Source organism: Oncorhynchus masou, chromosome 26 (genome assembly GCF_036934945.1).
Source record: "Oncorhynchus masou masou isolate Uvic2021 chromosome 26, UVic_Omas_1.1, whole genome shotgun sequence".
Classification (NCBI taxonomy): domain Eukaryota; kingdom Metazoa; phylum Chordata; class Actinopteri; order Salmoniformes; family Salmonidae; genus Oncorhynchus; species Oncorhynchus masou.
Genome location: NC_088237.1, coordinates 22,076,462 through 22,099,521, shown reverse-complemented (window position 1 = coordinate 22,099,521; position 23,060 = coordinate 22,076,462). Strand labels below are relative to the sequence as shown.

The following is a 23,060-nucleotide window of genomic DNA, read 5'->3' as shown; positions in this document are numbered from 1 at the left end:
CCGTGAGGGCACATCGCTTCCACCAATGGTCCTACCGAACTGGACAACCCCCGAACACAGATGTTCGACTTGATTCACCTGGCACGGAAATGGTTGCGACCGGAGACCCATTCATCCGCCGAGATCTTTGAGACCATCGTACTCGACCAGTTTCAGCGAGGTCTAATCCAAGAAATTTGACGATGGGTTGCCAAGAATGAGGTACTTTCCGCCGACCATCTCGTGGGCCTGGTTGAACGGTATTGTACGGCAGGAACAGCTGAGCACAACAAACGTGTATGATGAAGGTTGAAGGGAAAGGGGTTGAAGCACTGTTGGAGTCCGGCAGTATTCTAACCCTGGTCGTTGCAAACCTAGTGCCGACTCATAAACTGGATACAAGTCAGGATATCAGTGTTACGTGCATTCATGGGGATACTCGCTCGTACCCCACAGCCTTAGTGAGCATACAAACCGAGAACGGGCTGCTAGATTATGAGGTCGGCGTGGTCCCAAAGATGCCATATGATGTAATACTGGGTAGATACTTTTGCGAAGTTAGGCCAAAAGAACGGCATTTTTGAGAAGCCAACAACTCCCTCCAAAGATTTTCAAGCAGGAAGTAGCATGTAGCCTTCAACCAAAGCCAAGAAAAGAGAAGGTCTCTCTCAGCTCCCAGCTGTGCCCTGGACACCATATGTGAATTGATTGCCCCCAATCTATCTTCAGATTTCGTTCTGTTAGGTGACCTAAACTGGGATATGCTTAACACCCCGGCAGTTCTACAATCTAAACTTGATGCCCTCAATCTCACACAAATCTCACACTTTATTGCCTTACCTCCTCACGCCATTTGCACACACTGTATATAGACTTTCTTTTTAAATTCTATTGCGTTATTGACTGTACACTTGTTAATGCCATGTGTAACTCTGTGTTGTTGTTTGTGTTGCACTGCTTGGCTTTATCTTGGCCAGGTCGCAGTTGTAAATGAGAACTTGTTCTCAACTAGCCCACCTGGTTAAATAAAAGGTGAGAGCCAAAGAAAAAATACAGCCTTTGCAACCCCTGACGGTTTGTTTCAATACACCGTCAGGCTTACATGGGGCCCCAGCCACCTTTCAATGACTAATGGACAAGGTCCTAAAACTGCACCAAGTGTACGCCGCAGCCTATTAAGATGACGTAGGGATCTACAGCCGAGATTGGGAATTCCACTTACCCCGGGTACAGGCAGTGATAGACGCCCTAAGGAAGGCAGGGCTCACAGCGAACCCTGCAAAGTGTTACGTGGGGTTAGAGGAAACAGAGTATCTGGGATACACCATGGGAAGAGGGTTAATCAAACCCCAACGTAAGAAGGTGGAGACAATTAGAGGATGGCTGAAACCAGTAAATAAGAAGCAGATTCAAGCCTTCCTCGGGTTGACCGGTTACTACCGGAAGTTCATCTCAAGTTATGCCACAGTGTCCGCCCCACTCACCAACATGATTAGAGCCAGATGGCCAAACATGGCCAAATGGGATGAAAGGGCCACCAAAGCATTTAGGACATTACAGGAGGCTCTCTGCTGTAATCCAGTGCTGGTGGTACCAGACTTTGAGAGAGAGTTTGTGGTTCAGACGGATGCCTCAGAGGTCGGCTTGGGAGCAGTGCTATCCCAAGAGGTAGAAGGGGTGGAACACCCCATCCTGTTTTTAAGCAGGAAGCTGGAACCACGGGAGGCCAACTACTCAGTCGTTGAGAAAGAGGCGCTGGCAATAAAGTGGGCTCTAGAAAGCCTGACATACTACCTGCTGGGGCGCCACTTCACCCTCATCAGTGACCATGCCCCACTCACCTGGATGCATAGGGCTAAAGAGAAGAACACTCGGGTGATGCGGTGGTTTTTGAGTCTCCAACCGTTTCACTTTGACTTAAAACACAGAGCAGGGAAGGAAATGGGAAATGTGGATGGGTTATCCCTCATGCAAGCATATTTTTCTGCGGTAGCCCGACCTAGGGGGTCGTAAGTAGGAGGGGGGGGGTGTGGCTAAGAAGGGGGTCGAGTGATAAACGGCAGATATGTGAGAGCAGAACTAATAAACGGGCTCTGCCCTCTCACTAAAATGGCCACCCCGATCAGAACTACAGATCACAACATGGCCGACAGCCAAAACTACAATTCCCAGACGCAATGGGAACACTCAGGTGGGCCCGACCCACAGATAAGGGGTCAAGACCAACCAGAAAGACAGAGAGGAAGGATCTGTGAGCCATAGAAAAACAGACAATATACAGTGGGGAGAACAAGTATTTGATACACTGCCGATTTTGCAGGTTTTCCTACTTACAAAGCATGTAGAGGTCTGTAATTTTTATCATAGGTACACTTCAACTGTGAGAGACGGAATCAAAAACAAAAATCCAGAAAATCACATTGAATGATTTTTAAGTAATTCCTTTGCATTTTATTTCATGACATAAGTATTTGATACATCAAAAAAGCAGAACTTAATATTTGGTACAGAAAATTTTGTTTGCAATTACAGAGATCATACATTTCCTGTAGTTCTTGACCAGGTTTGCACACACTGCAGCAGGGATTTTGGCCCACTCCTCCATACAGACCTTCTCCAGATCCTTCAGGTTTCGGGGCTGCCGCTGGGCAATATGGACTTTCAACTCCCTCCAAAGATTTTCTATGGGGTTGAGATCTGGAGACTGGCTAGGCCACTCCAGGACCTTGAAATGCTTCTTACGAAGCCACTCCTTCGTTGCCCGGGCAGTGTGTTTGGGATCAATGTTATGTTGAAAGACCCAGCCACGTTTCATCTTCAATGCCCTTGCTGATGGAAGGAGGTTTTCACTCAAAATCTCACGATACATGGCCCCATTCATTCTTTCCTTTACACGGATCAGTCGCCCTGCTCCCTTTGCAGAAAAACAGCCCCAAAGCATGATGTTTCCACCCCCATGCTTCACAGTAGGTATGGTGTTCTTTGGATGCAACTCAGCATTCTTTGTCCTCCAAACACGACGAGTTGAGTTTTTACCAAAAGGTTCTATTTTGGTTTCATCTGACCATATGACATTCTCCCAATCTTCTCCGGGATCATCCAAATGCTCTCTAGCAAACTTCAGACGGGCCTAGACATGTACTGGCTTAAGCAGGGGGACACGTCTGGCACTGCAGGATTTGAGTCCCTGGCGGCGTAGTGTGTTACTGATGGAAGGCTTTGTTACTTTGGTCCCAGCTCTCTGCAGGTCATTCACCATGAATACAAGTACTTTTTCTTGTAAAAATCCACTCTGTAAAATGCCATTTTAAAATGTGCACAAAGGATTTCACAAAAGTAAAACATTCAGAGGAAACATTGTACACCTAGCAACCTGGTCAGCATGCACTGCACCCAGCCCACCACAGGAGTCACTAGCGCACAATGAGACAAGGAGATCCCTGCCGGCCAAACCCTCTCTAACCCAGACGACACTGGGCCAATTGTGCATTGCCCCATGAGCCTCCTGGACTTGAACCCAGGATCTCTGGTGGCACAGCCTTAGACCACTGCGCCACCTGGGAGGCGAGACATTTCACATTCTTAAAATAAAGTGGTGATCCTTACTGACCTAAGACCGGGAATTTTTACTAGGATTAAATGTCAGGAATTGTGAAAACTGAGTTTAAATGTGTTTGATGAAGGTGTATGTACATTTCCGACTTCAACTGTAGGTGGTGACTGTAGGTGGTGGGGAGCCTCAAGTAAAGAGAAGTAATGCGGGCCAGAGTTGGGCGCCTGTCTTGTATCCAGTCCACTGCTGTCAGTGGCATCAGTTTTGTCTATTGACATGAACAGTGCCTTCAGAAGGTATCTGAACTGATTTAAGCTTGCCATATCAAAGGGGTTAAATTCGTATTGGCTCAAGACATTTCAGCTTTTATTTTTCTAAATACATTTCTAAAATGTTCTACAAACGAAATTCCACTTTGACATTATGGGGTATTGTGTGGAGATCAGCGACACCAAATCTCAGTTTTGTAAGGTTCTGCTTTTCTTTTCTTAGTCAACCTTGTGTTATTTTTCTTTGTGTTCTTGAACGTAGCCCTGTTTCTTTGTGTTTTGGAACGTAGCCATGTCTTTCATTTTTGTTCAATGATTTCACCTGTGTCGGTTTCTCATATAGTCTCATCAGCTCCTTGTTTAGTTCAGTCTTTCTGTTTGTATGGTTGTGAGGTATTGTTTGTTTTTGACTGCCTACCTGTGTTTGATCATTGCTTGCCTGTGATTCCTGCCTTCTGGGAAGGTGTAATAAACATCTGCCACGCTCTACGCATGAATCTACAACTTTTTCTCCCTGAGAATTTATTACAAGTTTAATCCATTTTGAATTCAGTCTTTAACACAAAATGTCGAGAAAGTCAAGGGGTGTGAATACTTTCTGAAGGCACTGCACCTGTACTAATCCTCTTCAGACGTCAGGGAGGATGTGCACACAGTTCTTCCTCTCTTTCCTGGACGCTTCCAAGTGTGCTGGGTCGAATATATGAATAGAGTTTAAGAGATCTACTCTTGGGTGCCTCTCCATCACAGCCTGCTGCCTTGAAGAGCTCTACATATCCATCTCTCTCTTGCTCTGGAAGTTCGTCCAAGTGAATGTGGTGTGCTGGCGCCAGTCATCTGCCTCTGCCGTACTCTGTTAGGTCACACCTGTTGTTTACGAAGCATGTGACAAATAACATTTGATTTGATTTGTGTGCCCTCCTCTAGTGTTGGTTTTTCTTTGATTTCTTGGCTGAGGTATGATCATGACATGGTGTGCATAGAATTAAGTATTCTGATACAGAAATAGGCTGCATTTAAAACGATATTCTTTAGACTGTTAGGAATGAAACATTAAATATCAAATCTGAACACATTAACCAAGTTTAAAATGAAACAATTGTTTTTACCTTGAAAGTTTGTAAATGTCATGGCCTAGAAATGGCATCTACAAACTGTCAAGATAAAAACAATCGTTTCATTTTAAACTTTGTTTATGTGTTCAGATTTGATATTTAATGTTGAGGCCAATGACATCACTTCATACCATCGGACCAACTCCTAGAATGTCCTATGGCTTAAGTTTGCAGTTGTGTCTACAAAACAGTGTTTAAACTCGGGATATCGCTTCTCAATAGGAAAAGTTCAAAAAGGACATCTTTAAGTTTAACTGTCGCTGCCTAAATTAATGTCTTCCTTTGGACAGTGAGTGCCTGCGCTTTACTCTTAAGTCTATTGTTCATGTACTGATGGGAAACAATTTCCATGTCCTCCCAGCAGCGCCATCCCACTTCTGGTACACATTGTAACTAATTCAGAGGGCACTGACCTGGACTCAAACACAGGTCCCTGTGACTACCTTAACCAATACTGTATATATGTGGCACCTACATTTGAAGAAATTGTCAGAGGGATGTCAGGAGTTAGAGGGATGAGTAAGGTATTTCCTTCCATCAAAGGGCAAAGTGCATGGTGAATACACCAGGGACATTGCTCCTTTATTGATAGTTAATTATGCTTTGGCTTATCATGGTCATTTACAGTAAACCCTTTGCTATTTCCTTGTACGATATAAACAACATATTCTAAGTGTCATAATCTCGGAGCACAATTGAGGCTGTGTCTTACTAGCTACTACAAGGTAAGCATTCTCACTTCTTGTTTTGAGGCTTACTTTATAACTTACTTTATCTTGTACACAAAAAGGGTGATATCTAGAACCTAAAACGGTTATTTGGCTGTCCCCATAGGGTAACAACTTTTGGTTCCAGGTAGAACCCTTTTGGTTCCAGGTAGAACCCTTTTGATTCCAGGTATAACCCTTTTGTGTTCCATGCAAAAGCCTTTTGGGGTTTTACAGAGGGTTCTACACATAGCCGAGGGTCCTACACATACACACATTACTAGCCCTGTATTAGCGGACCCATATAGACTTTTTTAGCACATGCAAAAAAAAAATGTGATGGTAAAGAAACAGGTGAGTAAATGACCTGTTGTTGTTGTTATTGTTCTTTTTCTTCTTGTCTCTTTACACACAGTATGGCTTTCCATATTCATATTCGTGAGGATGTGGACAAAAGAGAGATTGAGATCACTGGGAATACCAGTGATGCCATGGGATATGCTGAGACTTTGCTACAGACCTACCAATTTCATAAAATCATGAAAGGTGCTGCAAATGAGCCCAATTTGGGAAATTATCAAAATATTGTTTTAAAAATATTGTTTAATTTTCCCTCTAGCTAATGCATTTACACAAATTACAAAATGATTCACTACATTATTAGTAATGCTAAATATACATATTTGGTTCATTACTAGATTAGAGTGCATTTTGGGTAGTGTAATCTTGTCAAATATAACAATTTATTCTGCCATAAAGTTGCCCCATCTGAAGAGGTTCAATTAAGAAAAATTACTATAAAGGTGACAATAAAAGTGACAGGATTGACCATAACAAGTTTTATTTAATTTACATTTTTAAATGTAACCTCTATTTAACTAGGCAAGTCAACAAGGTTGACAATTTAATCTTAAATCAGCCAAAATTCACTTTGTGACCGGGGGAATGGAAGCTTGTTCTATGTAACAGTGAGGAGAAATTGAATGCAAGCTTAACAACAATATTTGAACTTGTTAAAATATTTCTAGTCTATCTATCTATGAGTAACAGGGTTGATGTATTACGCTCGACCTGCTCAGTTTTCCACTTCAAAACACCAGAAAATAGCCACAGCGTAGACACAGATTTTTAACTATGATTTAACTATTAATATTCAGTGTTTGTTATGAAAAACATATATTTAAAGGAATAGTTTTACCATATTAAATCGAGAGTCCAGTTCGCATTACAAGGTTGAATTTAAACCTAGTAAAGGGTTTACCAATCACATTAAATAAGCTAAAAATCTTCAGCATTTACTTTCCCTAAAATGCCAAAATAACTAGGGCTTTACAATGATGGTGACAATGATGGTGAAAACATGGGTAGATCTTGGGTTCAAGTGGGTTAAAATAGAGATTTTCAGAAAAAAAACACTGCTATTGGAATTTTAACATGGTTTAGTTTAGTTAGAGTGTAGATGTATGTGATCCAACTGTTCAATTGTGTGGTTTATTTACAGACGTATTGTCTAAGTGACATTAAAGTCACTATTTGTCGAATGACCCATTTATTTTGAGCCTACTTGCCACAACGGATACACAGTGCCTTCAGAAAGTATTCAAGCCCCTTGATATTTTCCACATTTTGCCTGCATTTAAAATGGATTACATTTAGATGTTTGTTTGTCGCTGGCCTACACACAATAACCCATAATGTCAAAGTGGGATTATGTTTTTATAAAATGTTACATTCATAATCTTGAGTCAATATGTATTCAACCCCGTTGTTATGGTAAGCCCAAATAAGTTCATGAGTACAATTTTCCTTAACAAATGTTCTTAAATTGCATGGACTCACTCTGTGTACAATAATAGTGTTGAACATGATTTTTGAATGACTATCTCATCTCTATACCCCACACCTACAATTATCTGTAAGGTCCCTCAGTCGAGCAGTGAATTTCAAATACAGATTCAACCACAAAGAGGAGGGAGGTTTTTCCAATGCCACGCAAAGAAGGGCACCTATTGGTAGATGGGTAAAAAAACAGACATTGAATATACCTTTGAGTGTGGTATTAATTACACTTTGGACGGTGTATCAATACACCCAGTCACTACAAAGACGCAGGAAACCACTCAGGTATTTCACCATGAGGCCAATGGTGACTTTAAAACAGTTAGAGTTTTTTTATTTGTTTTATTTTACCTTTATTTAACCAGGCAAGTCAGTTAAGAACAAATTCTTATTTTCAATGACTGCCTAGGAACAGTGGGTTAACTGCCTGTTCACGGGCAGAACGACAGATTTGTACCTTGTCAGCCCAGGGAAGCTGCAACCTTTCAGTTACTAGTCCAACACTCTAACCACTAGGCTACCATGCCACCCCAGTTTAATGGCTATAATGGGAGAAAACTGAGGATGGATCAGCACCATTGTAGATAATCCACAATACTAACCTAATTGATAGAGTGAAAAGAAGGAAGCTTGTACAGAATAAAAACATTCCAAAACATGCATCCTGGTTGCATAAATGCACTAAAGTAATACTACCAAACAATGTGGCAAAGCAATACATTTTCTGTCCTGAATAGTGTTATGTTTGGGGCAAATCCAATACAACACATTACTGAGTACCCCTCTCCATATTTTCAAGCATAATGGTGGCTGCAGCATGTTATGGGTATGCTTGTAATCATTAAAGACTGGGGAGTTTTTCAGAATATAAAAGAAATGTAATGGAGCAAAGCACAGGAAAAATCCTAGAGGAAAACCTGGTTCAGTCTGCTTTCCAAGAAGAAGAATTCACCTTTCAGCGGGAGAATAATCTTAAACACATGGCCAAATCTACACTGGAGTTTCTCACCAAGAATAAAGTGAATGTTCCGGAGTGGCTGAGTTACAGTTTTGACTTAAATCCACTTGAAAATCTATTGCAAGACCTGAAAATGATTGTTTAGTAATGATCAAAACCAATTTGACAGAACTTGAAGAATTCTAAAAAGAATAATGGGCAAATGTTGCACACTCTTAGAGACCCAGAGAGGCTCACAGCTGTCATCGCTGCCAAATGTGCTTCTACAAGATATAGACTCAGGGGTGTGACTACTGTGTAAGTTAGATATTTAGTTTTCACTACATTAGTAAACATTTCTACAAATATGTTTTTGCTTTGTCATTATGGGCTATAGTCTGTAGAGGGGCGAGAAAAAATATATTTTATCCAATTTCAATTCAGGCTGTAACACAACAAATTGTGGAACAAGTTGAGGGGTATGAATACTTTCTGAAGGTCTACTTACATAATTATTGAGATTCTAACATGTAATGCTTTGTTTATGTTACTGTATTTCTGCACTTTAACTTCATATGGTCTTCAAAAAACTTGCAAGCTTTGCAACCTAATATGATATTGAAATGTGAAATCTTAAATTTTTCACAGAAAAAAAAGAAATTTGTCTTGGCTTCCTTTTTGGACGTTGCTTTGAAGGAGGTACAGTATAACACTGCGGTATTATCAGTGGAAATGCACCATTTGTGATAGAAATTCTTCTTTACAATCTTTTGACAAAAATGTATGTTCTAATTTCCCTGACTTAATCGGTATGGGTTTATTGCACTGATATTGATTTATATTTAAGATGTGTGTATGGGTGTCCATTCTACTATGCCATATCAATGGGAGGTGGAGAATGGACTTGGTTGGTCATGTATCCCAGAGAATGAGGGCATTGAGAGAGACTACTGTGACCCAGCAAAGACCGAGAGGTATCTATTTTAAACCGAGACAATTACTAAATGTGTAAAAATGAAGTAAAAGCCTTGAAAGTGTTTTTTATGCCCTAGCCATGGAACACCACCGGTGAATTTTATCCTCATGATCCGCGGTCACAGCAAAGTTCGGCGACTTGCTACGGTTTCCTCCCTGGACCAACCAGAAGCTGTCCTTGCTACCAAGTGGGCTTGGTACTGGGAAGGAGAGGAGGAATGCTGGAATGCATTTTGGTCATCAGTATGTAGTGATACCTAATTTCCCCCTCTAATATGGCACAAAGAAAAGAAAAAAGTATCCCTAATGTGTGTGTGTGTGTGTGTGTGTGTGTGTGTGTGTGTGTGTGTGTGTGTGTGTGTGTGTGTTGTGTACTAAGACTATGGAGGACCTAGAGAGGGTGTACAGTGATCCCTCTCTTGGCTCAGTGTTTGAGTTCACTGCTGGACGACACACCTATGAAGTCAATTTGGAAGGTAGGCTGATATTATCTACCTGTTTTAGTATCTACCTGCTTTAGTATCTACCTGCTTTACTTTCTGAACTGAGAAAGATATTCTTTTTTAGACATGATCCAGAGTAACAGGAGCTCACACACCCAAAGACTGATAAGAAGACGTCCGATCTTCAACTCTGCCATAGATGTTCAGAGAGCAATTTGGTAAGAGTGAAATACAGCAAACTGAATTATTGATTTTCTAAAAAAAAATACTACATTGAAATAATCTGGGCAAGATTATGTAATTAGATTTTGGTTCACTAAGGGTGATATTGAGTGAGTCTCCAGATAGGTATTAGCTACCTTTGTGGCATGATGAGGACAATATAATCATTGATGACAATTTGTATCCCCTCACTTCTTCCTTAAGCATGTCTAATACCAACACTTCGATTGTGCCACCTTACTGGGACCAGTCTCGATTGCCTGGGAACGGCTTTGAGGTAATGGAAAAACACCCAAAAAGCATAAAACATACATGCATTGTGACAATGTTCACTGTGGATGTGATGTTACATTAAATGATCAGATTAACTTGTTTGAATAAGACCCGCAATCGTATCCTTCAGGAAAGATGGTGTAGCATGCAAAACCATTCTGTGTTGTCTAGAAGCATGTATCATTATGAATGAGCTTATGAGAGGGTTTTCTATGTCTTCACAGATGGTTTTGTTGCCAAGCTCAACAGCTGAACACAAAGACATTAAGGCCCGTTTTGAGAAAACCGCTGTGGGGTTTCACATACTCACCATTGAGAGAGTACAAAACCTTTACCAATGGAACTTCTATGAGCTGTATGTTTCTTAAAGAGATAGTTCACTCAAAATACAACAAAATAGTTTTTCTTCTTACTGTAGCTGGTTCAGATTTAGTCATATTTTTATTTGTATTCTATCAATATTTAGAAAATAATGTAAGATATGGATCATATTTACTAAAACTGATGGAAGCTGATCTCTATGCAAAATTAAATCATACAGTTGAAAGGATAGTTCACCCAAATGACATTGTGGTTTCCTTACCCTGAATGAAGTCCATGGATAAGGTAAGACAGCATTCCATTCAAGTCAATGGTACCAATTTTAGATTTTTTTGAGCTTCATGCCCACATCTATAAGTATCTTAATTGAGCTGCACAATCAATTTGGGTGAACGTTCCCTTTTATGAACAAAGTGATTTTCTATATATCAGTATTCAAATACTGTACAGTAGATACACAGTGATTCTGCATTTGAACATTTGAATGGCACCTTTGTTAGTCTCACTAAAATGTATATGATTGCCTACTGTAATAAATCAATTCCAACATATTCCTTTTTAGGCAAAGAGATCAGATGAAATCCTCAGGGACACGTATCATGGAGAAACAGCTTTTCCATGGAACGGTCTCTGAACATGTTGACAGAATTTGCAAAGACAACTTTGACTGGAGAGTATGTGGAAACAATGACATTCCCTATGGAAAAGGTATGATGCCAGTATTGTGTATATGCAATACCCAAATCAATAACTGTTGTATTGACACGATTTGATTGTCTATGTCTGTGAATATAGATTATTATGGATAAATCGCTAAATCTGGTCCGTTCACGTGCTATCTGAATTTTTGTAAATATACGTTTCCAACTTGTATGTTTCACTTGAATGACACCACAACTCTTAATTACCCCAACTCTTAAAGTGGAAATGTGGGAGAAAGTTTCCGAGTTGTGAGGTTTCATCGCTGACCTTTTACCTTTTCAACCAAAAGATGACACAAAATCTGTTTGACAATTACAACTTATTAATGTTGAAAATGTAGCTAGTTGACCATATAGTCAATGTTAAGCAAGCTATATAATGCTATCTAGCTAGCTAAAATCTTATTGGTTGAAGAATTGTTCTGACTTAAGAAGCACTTACACCACATTCACAAAATTCATTCAGAGTTCAAAGTAGCACAAGTAAGCATTTCATATTGTGCTGTACATAGAATCAAGACACTCCATATAGTATGATATGTTACGAATTACAATTCTTATGATATATTACGAATTGCAATTCGTAGAATATAATAGGAATTTGCATGCAATATGTACAATATGTCACAAATTATCATTTGCTGTGGCTAACTTCAGCTGGGCTAGGGGATAGGGCTAAGGTTAGCTAATATGCTAAGTAGTTGCAAAGCAGCTGAAAAGTAGTAAGTAGTGCAAAGTTGCTAATTAGCTAAATTGCTAAAGTTGTCCATGATGAGATTCAAACATACAACCTTTGGGTTGCTAGACATTCGCATTATAAGCTTACCCATCCACCCGGACCAACCACCCTTGATTTTTGCCTTAAGTGACCTCTGTTTTATGTAACCACACCAAACATAACATATCATACTACTAAGTAGAACAATTCTGACAAGTTCTGACTAGCTGCATTAAACACAATCATGTCAGATTTACAACTTCCTTATTGGGAAGTTTCCCACTTCCGACCGGCACGTGAATGCAGCAATAGTATAATTAAACAATCAATTCTCCAAATACGCAGTCATATATTCCAAGCAACAAAACTGGTTTTATAAAGGACATTTTTTGTAAAGGAAAATCTAAGCTAAACATTATTCATTTATTTCAGGAAATTACTTTGCCAGGGATGCTAGTTACTATACCAGCCAGTCCGGAGTGAGGTCCATGTTTGTTTGTCGTGTGCTGGTTGGAGACTACACTGTGGGAAACTCCAGCTGTCTGACACCACCTCTTAAAGAAACAGGAGGATCCATCGCCTATGACAGCTGTGTGGACAACATCCAAGAGCCGCATGTGTTCGTAGTTTTTAAAAAGTCTCAGATTTACCCTGAATACCTTATAAAGTTTTAACCATGCTCCCAACCCAAATCCCTTGGTTTAACCAAACCCTACTGCCAAGCCAAATCCTGCTTAATTGTCAAAACTACAATGGCAGGGGGAGCACAGGCTTTATAAGGATGAGTCTTGTCCTTGAGGCAGAAACGAGCAATTTCCACTAGATGGGCCAGCTGCAAAGTTAAAATTGGCTATATTATAATTCATGAAAACAAAAAGTAGCTTTTTGGTCATATTTTAAGGTTAGGGTTAGGTATTATTTTAAATCAGATTTTATGACTTTGTGTATGTGTCAGCTGGTGAACACTCACACAGAGCTGCCTACAGAACAAAAAATGCTCACCTGCATGGCGGCTCGCCCCAGAGGCATCATTTCCATGGGCACGTGTCCCCTCAGATATGTTCAATATACACTACAAATGCTGATGCTCCAGATACTCAACTAGTCTAAAGAAGGCCAGTGTTTTTGCTTCATTAATCAAAACAACAGTTTCAGCTGTGCTAACATAATTGCAAAGGGGTTTTCTAATGATCAATTAGCCTTTTAAAATGATACACTTGGATTAGCTATCACAACGTGCCATTGGAACACAGGAGTGATGGTTGCTGATAATGGGCCTCTGTACGCCTATGTAGATATTCCATTAAAAATCTGCTGTTTCCAGCTACAACAGTCATTTACAACATTAACAATCTCTACACTGTATTTCTGATCAATTTGTTGTTATATTAATGGACAAAACATGTGCTTTTCTTTCAAAAACAAGGACATTTCTAAGTGACCCCAAACATTTGAATGGTAGTGTGTATATATATAGTGCATTGGAAAAGTATTCAGACCCCTTCCCCTTTTCCACATTTTGTTATGTTACAGTCTTATTCTAAAATGGATTAAATATGTTTCCCCCTCATCAATATACACACAATACCCCATAATGACAAAGAAAAAATTGATTTGAATTAAAAATAAAAACAGTAATACCCAAGAAGACTCAAGGCTGTAATCGCTGCCCAAGGTGCTTCCACAAAATACTGAGTAAAGGGTCTGAATAATTATGTAAATGTTATATTTCAGTTTTTTATTTATAATCATTTTTTCAAAAATGTTTAAAAATGTGTTTTTGCTTTGTCATTATGGGGTATTGTGTGTAGATTGATGAGGGGTGGAAACTATTTAATCCATTTAGACTAAAGCTGTAACATAACAACATTTTTACTATTTTTTACATTGTAGAATAATGGTGAAGACAACAAAAATAGGAAATAACACATATGGAATCATGTAGGAACCAAAAACATGTTAAACAAATCAAAATATATTTTAGATTTTAGATTCTTCAAAGTAACCATCCCTCACCTTGACGACAGCTTTGCACACTCTTGGCATTCTCTCAACCAGCTTCACCTGGAATGCTTTTCCAACAGTCTTCAAGGAGTTCCCACATAAGCTAAGCACTTGTTGGCTGCTTTTCTTCACTCTGCGATCCGACTCATCCCAAACCATCTCAAGTTGGTTGAGGTCGGGGATTGTGGAGGCCAGGTCATCTGATGCAGCACTCCATCACTCTCCTTCTTGATAAAATATCCCTTACACAGCCTGGAGGTGTGTTGGGTCATTGTCCTATTGAAAAACAAATGATAGTCCCACTAAGCCCAAACCAGATGGGATGGTGAATTGCTGCAGAATGCTGTGAATTCTAAATAAATCACAGACAGTGTCACCAGCAAAGCACCCCCACACCATAACAACTCCTCCTACATGCTTTATGGTGGGAAATGCATCATCCAAGATCATCCGTTCACCCACACCGCATCTCACAAAGACACAGTGGTTGGAACCAAAAACTCCCATTTTGACTCCAGACCAAAGGACAAATTTCCACAGGTCTAATGTCAATTGCTTGTGTCCTTTGGCCTAAGCAAGTCTCTTCTTATTATTGGTATCCTTTAGTAGTGGTTTCTTTGCAGCAATTCAACCATGAAGGCCTGATTCACACAGTCACGTCTGAACAGTTGATGTTGAGATGTGTATGTTACTGGAACTCTGGGAAGCATTTGTTTGGGCTGCAATTTCTGAGGCTGGTAACTCTAATGAACTTATCCTCTGCAGTAGAGGTAACGCTCGGTCTTCCTTTCCTGTGGCGATCCTCATGAGAGCCAGTTTCATCATAGCGCTTGATGGTTTTTGCGACTGCATTTGAAAAACTTTCAAAGTTCTTGAAATCTTCCTCATTGACTGACCTTCATGTCTTAAATGATGGACTGTCGTTTCTCTTTGCTTATTTGAGCTGTTCTTGCCATAATATGGACTTGGTCTTTTACCAAATAGAGCTATCTTCTGTATACCACTCCTACCTTGTCACAACGCAACTGATTGGCTCAAACGCATTAAGAAGGAAAGAAATTCCACAAATTATTTTTAAGAAGGCACACCTGTTAACTGAAATGCAATCAAGGGGACGACCTCATGAAGCTGGTTGAGAGAACACCAATATTGTGCAAAGCTGTTATCAAGGCAAAGGGTGGCTACTTTGAAGAATCTAAAATCTATTGTGATTTGTTTAAAACCTCTTTGGAATAGGCGGGACGCAAATGTCTCAACTGGCCAATACCCAGGGAAAATGCAGAGCACCAGATTCAAATAAAATACTATAAAATTCAAACTTTCATTAAATCACACATGTAAGATACTCAATTAAAGCTACACTCGTTGTGAATCCAGCCAACATGTCAGATTTTTAAAATGCTTTTCGGCGAAAGCATAAGAAGCTATTATCTGATGATAGCACCAACAGTAAACAAAGAGGGTAAGCATATTTCAACCCTGCAGGTGCTACACAAAACGTGGAAATAAAATATAAAACATGTATTACCTTTGACAAGCTTCTTTTGTTGGCACTCCAATATGTCCCATAAACATCACAATTGGTCATTTTGTTCGATTAATTACGTTCATATATATCCAAAATGTCCATTTATAAAGTGCGTTTGATCCAGAAAAAAACAGCTTACAAAAAACGCGACGTCACTACAAAATATTTCAAAAGTTGCCTATAATAAACTGAACATAAACTGAACAAGTTCCACAGACATGTGACTAACAGAAATGGAATAATGTGTCTCTGAACAAGGGGGGGAGGTGTCAAAATCAAAAGTAACAGTCAGTATCTGGTGAGGCCACCAGCTGCATTAAGTACTGCAGAGCATCTCCTCCTCATGGACTGCACCAGATTTGCCAGTTCTTGCTGTGAGATGTTACCCCACTCTTCCACCAAGGCACCTGCAAGTTCCCGGACATTTCTGGGGGGAATGGCCCTAGCCCTCACCTTCCGATCCAACAGGTCCCAGACGTGCTCAACGGGATTGAGATCCGGGCTCTTCGCTGGCCATGGCAGAACACAGATATTTCTGTCTTGCACGAAATCACGCACAGAATGAGCAGTATGGTTGGTGGCATTGTCATGCTGGAGGGTCATGTCAGGATGAGCCTGCAGGAAGGGTACCACATGAGGGAGGAGGATGTCTTTCCTGTAACGCACAGTGTTGAGATTGCCTGCAATGACAATATGCTCAGTCCAATGATTCTGTGACACACCGCCCCAGACCATGACAGACTCTCCACCTCAAAATTAGTCTCGTTCCAGAGTACGGGCCTCGTGTAATGCTCATTCCTTTGACGATAAATGCGAATCCGACCATCAACCCAGGTGAAACAAAACCGTGACTCGTCAGTGAAGAACACTTTGGCCAGTCCTGTCTGGTCCAGCGACGGTGAGTTTGTGCCCATAGGCGACATTGTTGCCGGTGATGTCTGGTGAGGACCTGCCTTACAACAGGCCTACAAGCCCCCAGTCCAGCCTCTCTCAGCCTATTGCGGACTGTCTGAGCACTGATGGCGAGATTGTGCGTTCCTGGTGTAACTCGGGCAGTTGTTGTTGCCATCCTGTACCTGTCCCGCAGGTGTGATGTTCTGATGTACCAATCCTGTGCAGGTGTTGTTACATGTGGTCTGCCACTGCGAGGATGATCAGCTGTCCGTCCTGTCTCCCTGTAGCGCTGTCTTAGGCATCTCACAGTACGGACATTGCAGTTTATTGCCTTGGCCACATCTGCAGTCCTCATGCCTCCTTGCAGCATACCTAAGGCACATTTACACAGTTGAGCAGGCACCCTGGGCATCTTTCTTTGTGTTTTTCAGAGTCAGTAGAAAGGACTCTTTAGTGTCCTAAGTTTTTATAACTGTGACCTTATTTGCCTACCGTCTGTAAGCTATTAGTGTTTTAACGACGTGCATGTTCATGTGCGTGTTCATTAATTGTACATGGTTCATTGAACAAGCATGGGAAACAGTGTTTAAATCCTTTACAATGAAGATCTGTGAAGTTATTTGGATTTTTACAAATTATCTTTGAAAGACAGGATCCTGAAAAGGGGTATTTCTTTTTTTTGCTGAGTTTATATATATATATACCGGCAGGTTAATTAATTTTTGGACATCGACCAAGTTATTATTATTTTAGTTGTCTACCACAGCATGTTGGGGATTAAATAAAATAATGAATATGTTGTTACATCCAAATCTGGTGAACATTGTAGGAATTACTGCACTTTTTATGTGTTGTCTCCCCCACTTTTTAAGGGACCAAAAGTAATTGGACATTTGGCTGCGCAGCTGTTCCATGGCCAGGTGTGTGTTATTCCCTCATCAGTTAATTTACAAGTTGATTTCAAGTGTGGCATTTGCATTTGGAATCTATTGCTCAATATGAAGTCCAAAGAGCTGTCACCGCCAGTGAAGCAAGGCATCATTAGGCTGAAAAATCAAATCAAACCCATCAGAGAGATAGCAGAAACAATAGGTGTATAGGTGTGGCCAAATCAACTATTTGGTACATTCTTAAAAATAAAGAACGCACTGGTGAGCTCAGGAACACCAAAAGGCCCAGAAGACCCCGGAAATCAACTGTGGTGGGGATGACAAAATATTTTTTTCCCTGGTGAATAAAACCCCTTCACAACAGTTGGCCAGATAATGAAAGCCCTCCAGGAGGTAAGTGTATCTGTCTCAAAGTCAACAATCAAGAGAAGACTTCACCAGAGTAAAGACAGACGGTTTACCACAAGATGTAAAACATTGATAAGCCTCAAAAACAGGAAGCCCAGATTAGAGTTTGCCAAAAAACATCTAAAAAAAACCTGTACAGTTCTGGAACTGATGAGTCAAATATCAACTTGTACCAAAATGATGGGAAGAGAAGAGTATGGAGAAGGGAAGGAACTGCTCATGATCCAAAGCTCCAAACCACCTCATCTGTGAAGCATGGTGGTGGTAGTAGTATGCCGTGGGCATGTGTGGCTGCCAATGGAACTGGTTCCCCTGTATTTATTGATGATGTGACTGCTGACAAGCAGCAGAATGAATTCTGAAGTGTCTAGGGCTATATTATCTGCTCAGATTCAGCAAAATGCTTCCAAACTCATTGGACGGAGCTTCACAGTGCAGATGGACAATGTCCCGACGCATACTGCGAAAGCAACCCAATACATTTTTAAGGCAAAGAAGTGGAATGTTCTGCAATGGCCAAGTCAATCACCAGACCTGAATCCAATTGAGCGTGCATTTCACTTGCTCAAGGTTAAATGCCCAAAAACAAGCAGGAACAGAAGACAGTTTCAGTAAAGGCCTTGCAGAGCATCACTAGGGAAGAAACCGAGCATCTGGCGATGTCTATGGGTTCCAGACTTCAGGCAATCATTGACTGCGAAGAATTTGCAAACAAGCAATTTGCAAACCATTTAATTTATGATTATGTTAGTTTGTCCAATTACTTTTGAGCCCCTAAAATTGGGGGGCTATGTATAAAAACGGTTGTAATTCCTACACGGTTCATACAATAATTTTGACAAAAAAACATTAAATTATAGAGCACATCTTGATGATTTATTTTCCAATCCATTTTGGTGGCGTACAGAGCCAAAAGTATGCACATTCGGTCACTGTCCAAATACTTATGGACCTGACGGTGTTTTCTTATTTTTTCCAGTTTTTGTTGTTTCTCTGTAATACTAGCCCCCTAACAATTTTATGAAGTTGGCTTAAGCTAGCCAAGATTGGGAACCTAACTCGCAACCTCAACTAGCCACCAAGAAACCATTTCAGGCTATCAATCAAGTTAGAGTAGTTATCTTAGCTGGCATGACTCTACAAAAGCAAGAAACTAAATGTCATGAATAAGACTCAAATTCCTTTAAATATTTTACCAAGATTTTAGCAGAAATGCAGAGAAGCCTTTCCTTAAAAAAATAACCACCAGTCAGGAGGATACAGACAGCTCAAGACATATGCAGAAAAATAAACATATTTTTGACATAGAATTAAGCATAATGATTATGTCTCTAGATTGCAGGAAAAAGCTGTTTCAGGTGTTTGAAAAATGCTAAATTCTCCATCTTCACCCCCCAGCCATCCTCACATACTTTGTGCCACCTCCGATTTCTGGGGTGCATGACGATTTAACAAGTGACATCAATAAGGGATCATAGCTTTCACCTGGATTTACCTGGTCAGTCTATGTCATGGAAAGAGCAGGTGTTGGTTAGGGCTTGTAAGTAAGCATTACACTGTAAGGTCTACACCGGTTGTATTCGGCGCATGTGACAAATAAAATGTGATTTAATCGTACTATTTTGTATACTCAGTGTATATATGCACTATACAGTCATACCTATGGATTGTGCACTGATGACATGGGGTATCTGCCTACTTAGTGACACCCACAGTACAAAATTCTGAAGAGTTTACACAAATCGTAGCTCTTATTACAGGCTGGTGCCTTTACATGGAGGGCGACGGCTGCCGGTGACCATAAGCAAGTAAACATTTGCTGTAATATTGACATGCAAAAAAGGAATCGCTATAACACAAGTATGTATAAAAAGTATTTACATTCAACAGAAATTATTTACCCAAAAATAGATTAGAAAACAATGATTTTTGATTGTCAGACATAACTCTGTAAGCTGGTCATGTTAGCCAACTAACTGAGGGGCAAGATAGCTGGTCTGTTGTTTCATTACGTTGTAGTATTCAAGTCCAGGACTTGGACTTGGTCTCAGACTCGACCAGTGATGACTCGGACTTACACTCTAACAATGGGGAGGTTGTTGTGAGAAAGTCTCTCTTCCTTGCTAATTCAACATGCTAGCAGGTACAATAGCTACCAAATTACTTTTTACAATTGCATTTTAGTAATTTAGTAGATGCTCTTATCCAGAGCGACTTACTCACTAACTGAGCATTCAGGTAGCTAGGTGAGACAACCACATAACATAATCATAGTAAGATAAACTTTTTCCAAATAAAGCAACAACCAGCAAAGTCAGCGCAAGTAAGAAAAGGCTAGTGTGAGTTTTAGTGCAAGAAAGCAAGGGTGTCATTTTTTTTAAATACATTTTTTTGCAATCTATCCTGTCTAATGTGCAAGACTCCACATACTAGTTCTCGTAATATAGGTAAAAAAATGTTGGACCACAGCCTTTTGCAGGTTAACAGTAGGGTTTGTTCGGACTGAAGATGCAGTATCAAGGGACTCGTGACTCGACTTGGGACTCGACTATAAAATACTCAGACTTGTACTTGGACTCAAGGCTGAGAGACTTGACTATATCACTAGGCTATCACCATGCAGGCTTCATAATCTACTGTGATTGGTCAACAAAGGCAAACATCAGTGGTTTTCACATGAAATTCCGCTGCACCCCCTGGATAGTCTAGAACGTTTCTCCCCCTGCCACTTAGCATAATTGAAAATCGATGGGCCCCTGATCGATGGTGCCGCCTGCCGCTCTCCGTCTGCACGCTCCTTTAGTCCAAACAAACCCTACTGTTAACCTTTTCATTGATTGCAACATTACAACTGTGACTTCACTCAAATTGTAATTGTCCACCTAGTAAAATTGTACATTATAGCACTTGTTCTCTCTCTTTTCCTGTTTCTTGTAGGCTTTTGTGTAGTATTGGTGAATCATTATTGGTGCCATGTCTATTGCATAGACAGAGAGGCATATCTTTTTTCGATGTCACTCACAGCAGTAGAGCTGCTTCTCTTGAAATGTTTTATTTACCCTGTAACAGAAGGTGCAGGTGCAGCTGCAGGGACATAGTGGAGGCTAAATGCACAGACACACCTTTTATTTTGTCAATAGCATATACGCACTTATTTACAAAAAATGTACATTGTTTGTATTCCCCACTCTATATATATATATACATGACAAAAATGGAAATAAGCCCTCTGGGATTGTTTTGCCTCCATTGTGTTAATGGTTTTAAATAATCCATCAATTAAGTTGAATATGTGTGGAGCCTTGAGAGGTAGCCACTTAAAGTAACTGTGCAGTGTTTCCAGATTTCTATTAAATATGACCTATAATTAATTACAATATGAGTGAAATAGTTTTCCGTCCAAAAAATGGTCATTAAGTATATTAACAAGAGTCGATTCAATCTAAGTAACATAAGAAAAAAATCCCCATCAAAATCCGTCAGTTTAATCCGTCAGTCTCAATCCACCTACAGGGTGTCGCACTTCAGCATCTGCGGTGAAAGGTGGCAGAGCTAGAGCAGGGTTTGTTAGACCATGAGACATCCAGAAAATCGGTCTTCTCATGAAACTTAAAATGTCTGTAGTGTCCAAACGGTTTGACCTAAAAACTAGTATGACCACTATATGGAAAGGGGAGACTCTGCGACCCCCAACAGTGTCACAGGACTCATCTGAAGGTAACCGGTACCGGTTTATAAATAATAATGGAAGTATGAACGTAGCTTTGAGCCAAAAACAGGGATTAAATATGTGTAAAGGAATATATGTATTTCCTGAGTTTTATTTAAATATCTCCTAGATTTAGGCCAGACACTTCAACCTTATGTCTTATGATTTGTTTTTGGACTGTCTTTTTTCCCCCCATTTATGAATGTGTTATTCAATGCTTTTTCTGGGCTATAGTAGTGAAGGCCAAATTTAAGATGACATTTTTTTTTATACTTAAAGGGGTCCTAAAATTCTAAATTTTAAAACAATTCCGTACCCCAACAACATAAGTGTGGGAAGATACCAGTCATTCAAAATATTAATGTGATCACTGATTGGCCAGCTCAGCCAATGAGCCAAAAAATGGCATTGTGTTCTATGAAGAAATAGCAAGCTTTTTTTTAAACGGTCTATTTGAGATACACGTTTCAGGTGGGTTTATTTAAAGTGTTTTTCTCTAATTTATGCTTCGGCCACAAATACAAGTATAGAACAAGTCAACAACATTATTTGGGTATGAGTTAACTGAATTTGATTTTCACTGGACAGTTACTCTAATTTCCATGCCCTCACTAGCACCACAATCCATGTAGTCAGCCTGGAACGCGCCCACTGGCTTGAAAATGAATACAGCTGACCTCCATAGGCTAGTTAACAGTGTGGCTAGCTACTCAATCTGTCACCACAGTTATTGGCTGCTATTTTTCCCTAAAGAGGAGAGACCTGAGAGAGCAGATAGCTGTGTTTGCAAGTTTGATCTTGAAGAGATCATTTAGGTTGTAACTTCATAGGTAATAAAAGCACTTTTGTTGGAAATTTACTGTCTCACGAGCCTCTGTACTAGAAACTTGCCACAATATGAAACTGATGTTTTTATCTTGAAAGTTTGTAAACGTCATTTACAGGCAATGACTAATATAACATCTACATTTCAACTCTGAATTTGAATATTAAAACATACAGTGCCTTCAGAAAGTATTCAAACCCCTTGCCTTTTTTCACATTTTGTTTTGTTACAGCTTGATTTACAAATGGATTAAATTCAGATTGTTTGATACTGGCCTTAACACACAATACCTGATATGTTTTTCATACCTGAATTGTGTTTTTCAAAATGTGTGCAAATTAATTAGAAATGAAAAGCTGAAATATCTTGTGTCAACAATTATTCAACCCCTTTGTTATGGCAAGCCTAAATAAGTTTAGGAGTAAAAAATATGCTTAACAAGTCACATAATAAGTTGCATGGACTCACTCTGTGTGCAATAATAATATTGAACGTGATTTTTGAATGACTACCTCATCTCTGTAGCCCACATCTGTAAGGTCTCTCGGTTGAGCAGTGAATTTCAAACACAGATTCAAGCACAGGTGAAACAGGCGTGACAGACAGTAAAGGGGTGTGAATACTTTCCAAAGGCGCTGTAGGCCAGTAGAGGTAGATGCTTCTAGCGACTTGCTGGCGCCGAGGAACAGCGTGATGACTCAATCACGATTTATGACATTGTTTGGATGGCTGACCATCTGTGGGCTATC

The 23,060-nt window shown here is 40.0% G+C and overlaps 1 protein-coding gene across 2 annotated transcripts; it reads left to right on the top strand.

Annotated features, from left to right (window-relative positions):
• The first annotated feature begins 5,514 nt into the window (after positions 1–5,514).
• LOC135515029 (protein mono-ADP-ribosyltransferase PARP12-like) lies at positions 5,515–21,143 on the top strand. Of its 2 annotated transcripts, none has more exons than XM_064938829.1 (11): positions 5,515–5,641; positions 6,039–6,169; positions 9,048–9,098; positions 9,247–9,373; positions 9,500–9,617; positions 9,754–9,850; positions 9,942–10,035; positions 10,244–10,316; positions 10,537–10,667; positions 11,196–11,341; positions 12,485–21,143. In XM_064938829.1, the coding sequence occupies exons 2-11, from the start codon at positions 6,040–6,042 to the stop codon at positions 12,724–12,726; spliced, it is 1,209 nt and encodes a 402-aa protein (XP_064794901.1). In that variant the 5' UTR covers positions 5,515–5,641; position 6,039; the 3' UTR covers positions 12,727–21,143. The 2 variants fall into 2 exon arrangements, with proteins under 2 accessions (XP_064794901.1, XP_064794900.1); XM_064938828.1 differs by having other exon boundaries at positions 5,522–5,641; positions 9,452–9,617.
• The last annotated feature ends 1,917 nt before the right edge of the window (positions 21,144–23,060 follow it).

Bases quoted from the DNA above. Each gene is read 5' to 3' on its own strand.
- LOC135515029 (XM_064938828.1), top strand. From the start codon at position 6,040: ATGGCTTTCCATATTCATATTCGTGAGGATGTGGACAAAAGAGAGATT. The intron at 9,618-9,753 runs GTATGTAGTGAT...TTGTGTACTAAG, and splicing joins GGAATGCATTTTGGTCATCA to ACTATGGAGGACCTAGAGAG. The intron at 10,317-10,536 runs GTAATGGAAAAA...ATGTCTTCACAG, and splicing joins TGCCTGGGAACGGCTTTGAG to ATGGTTTTGTTGCCAAGCTC.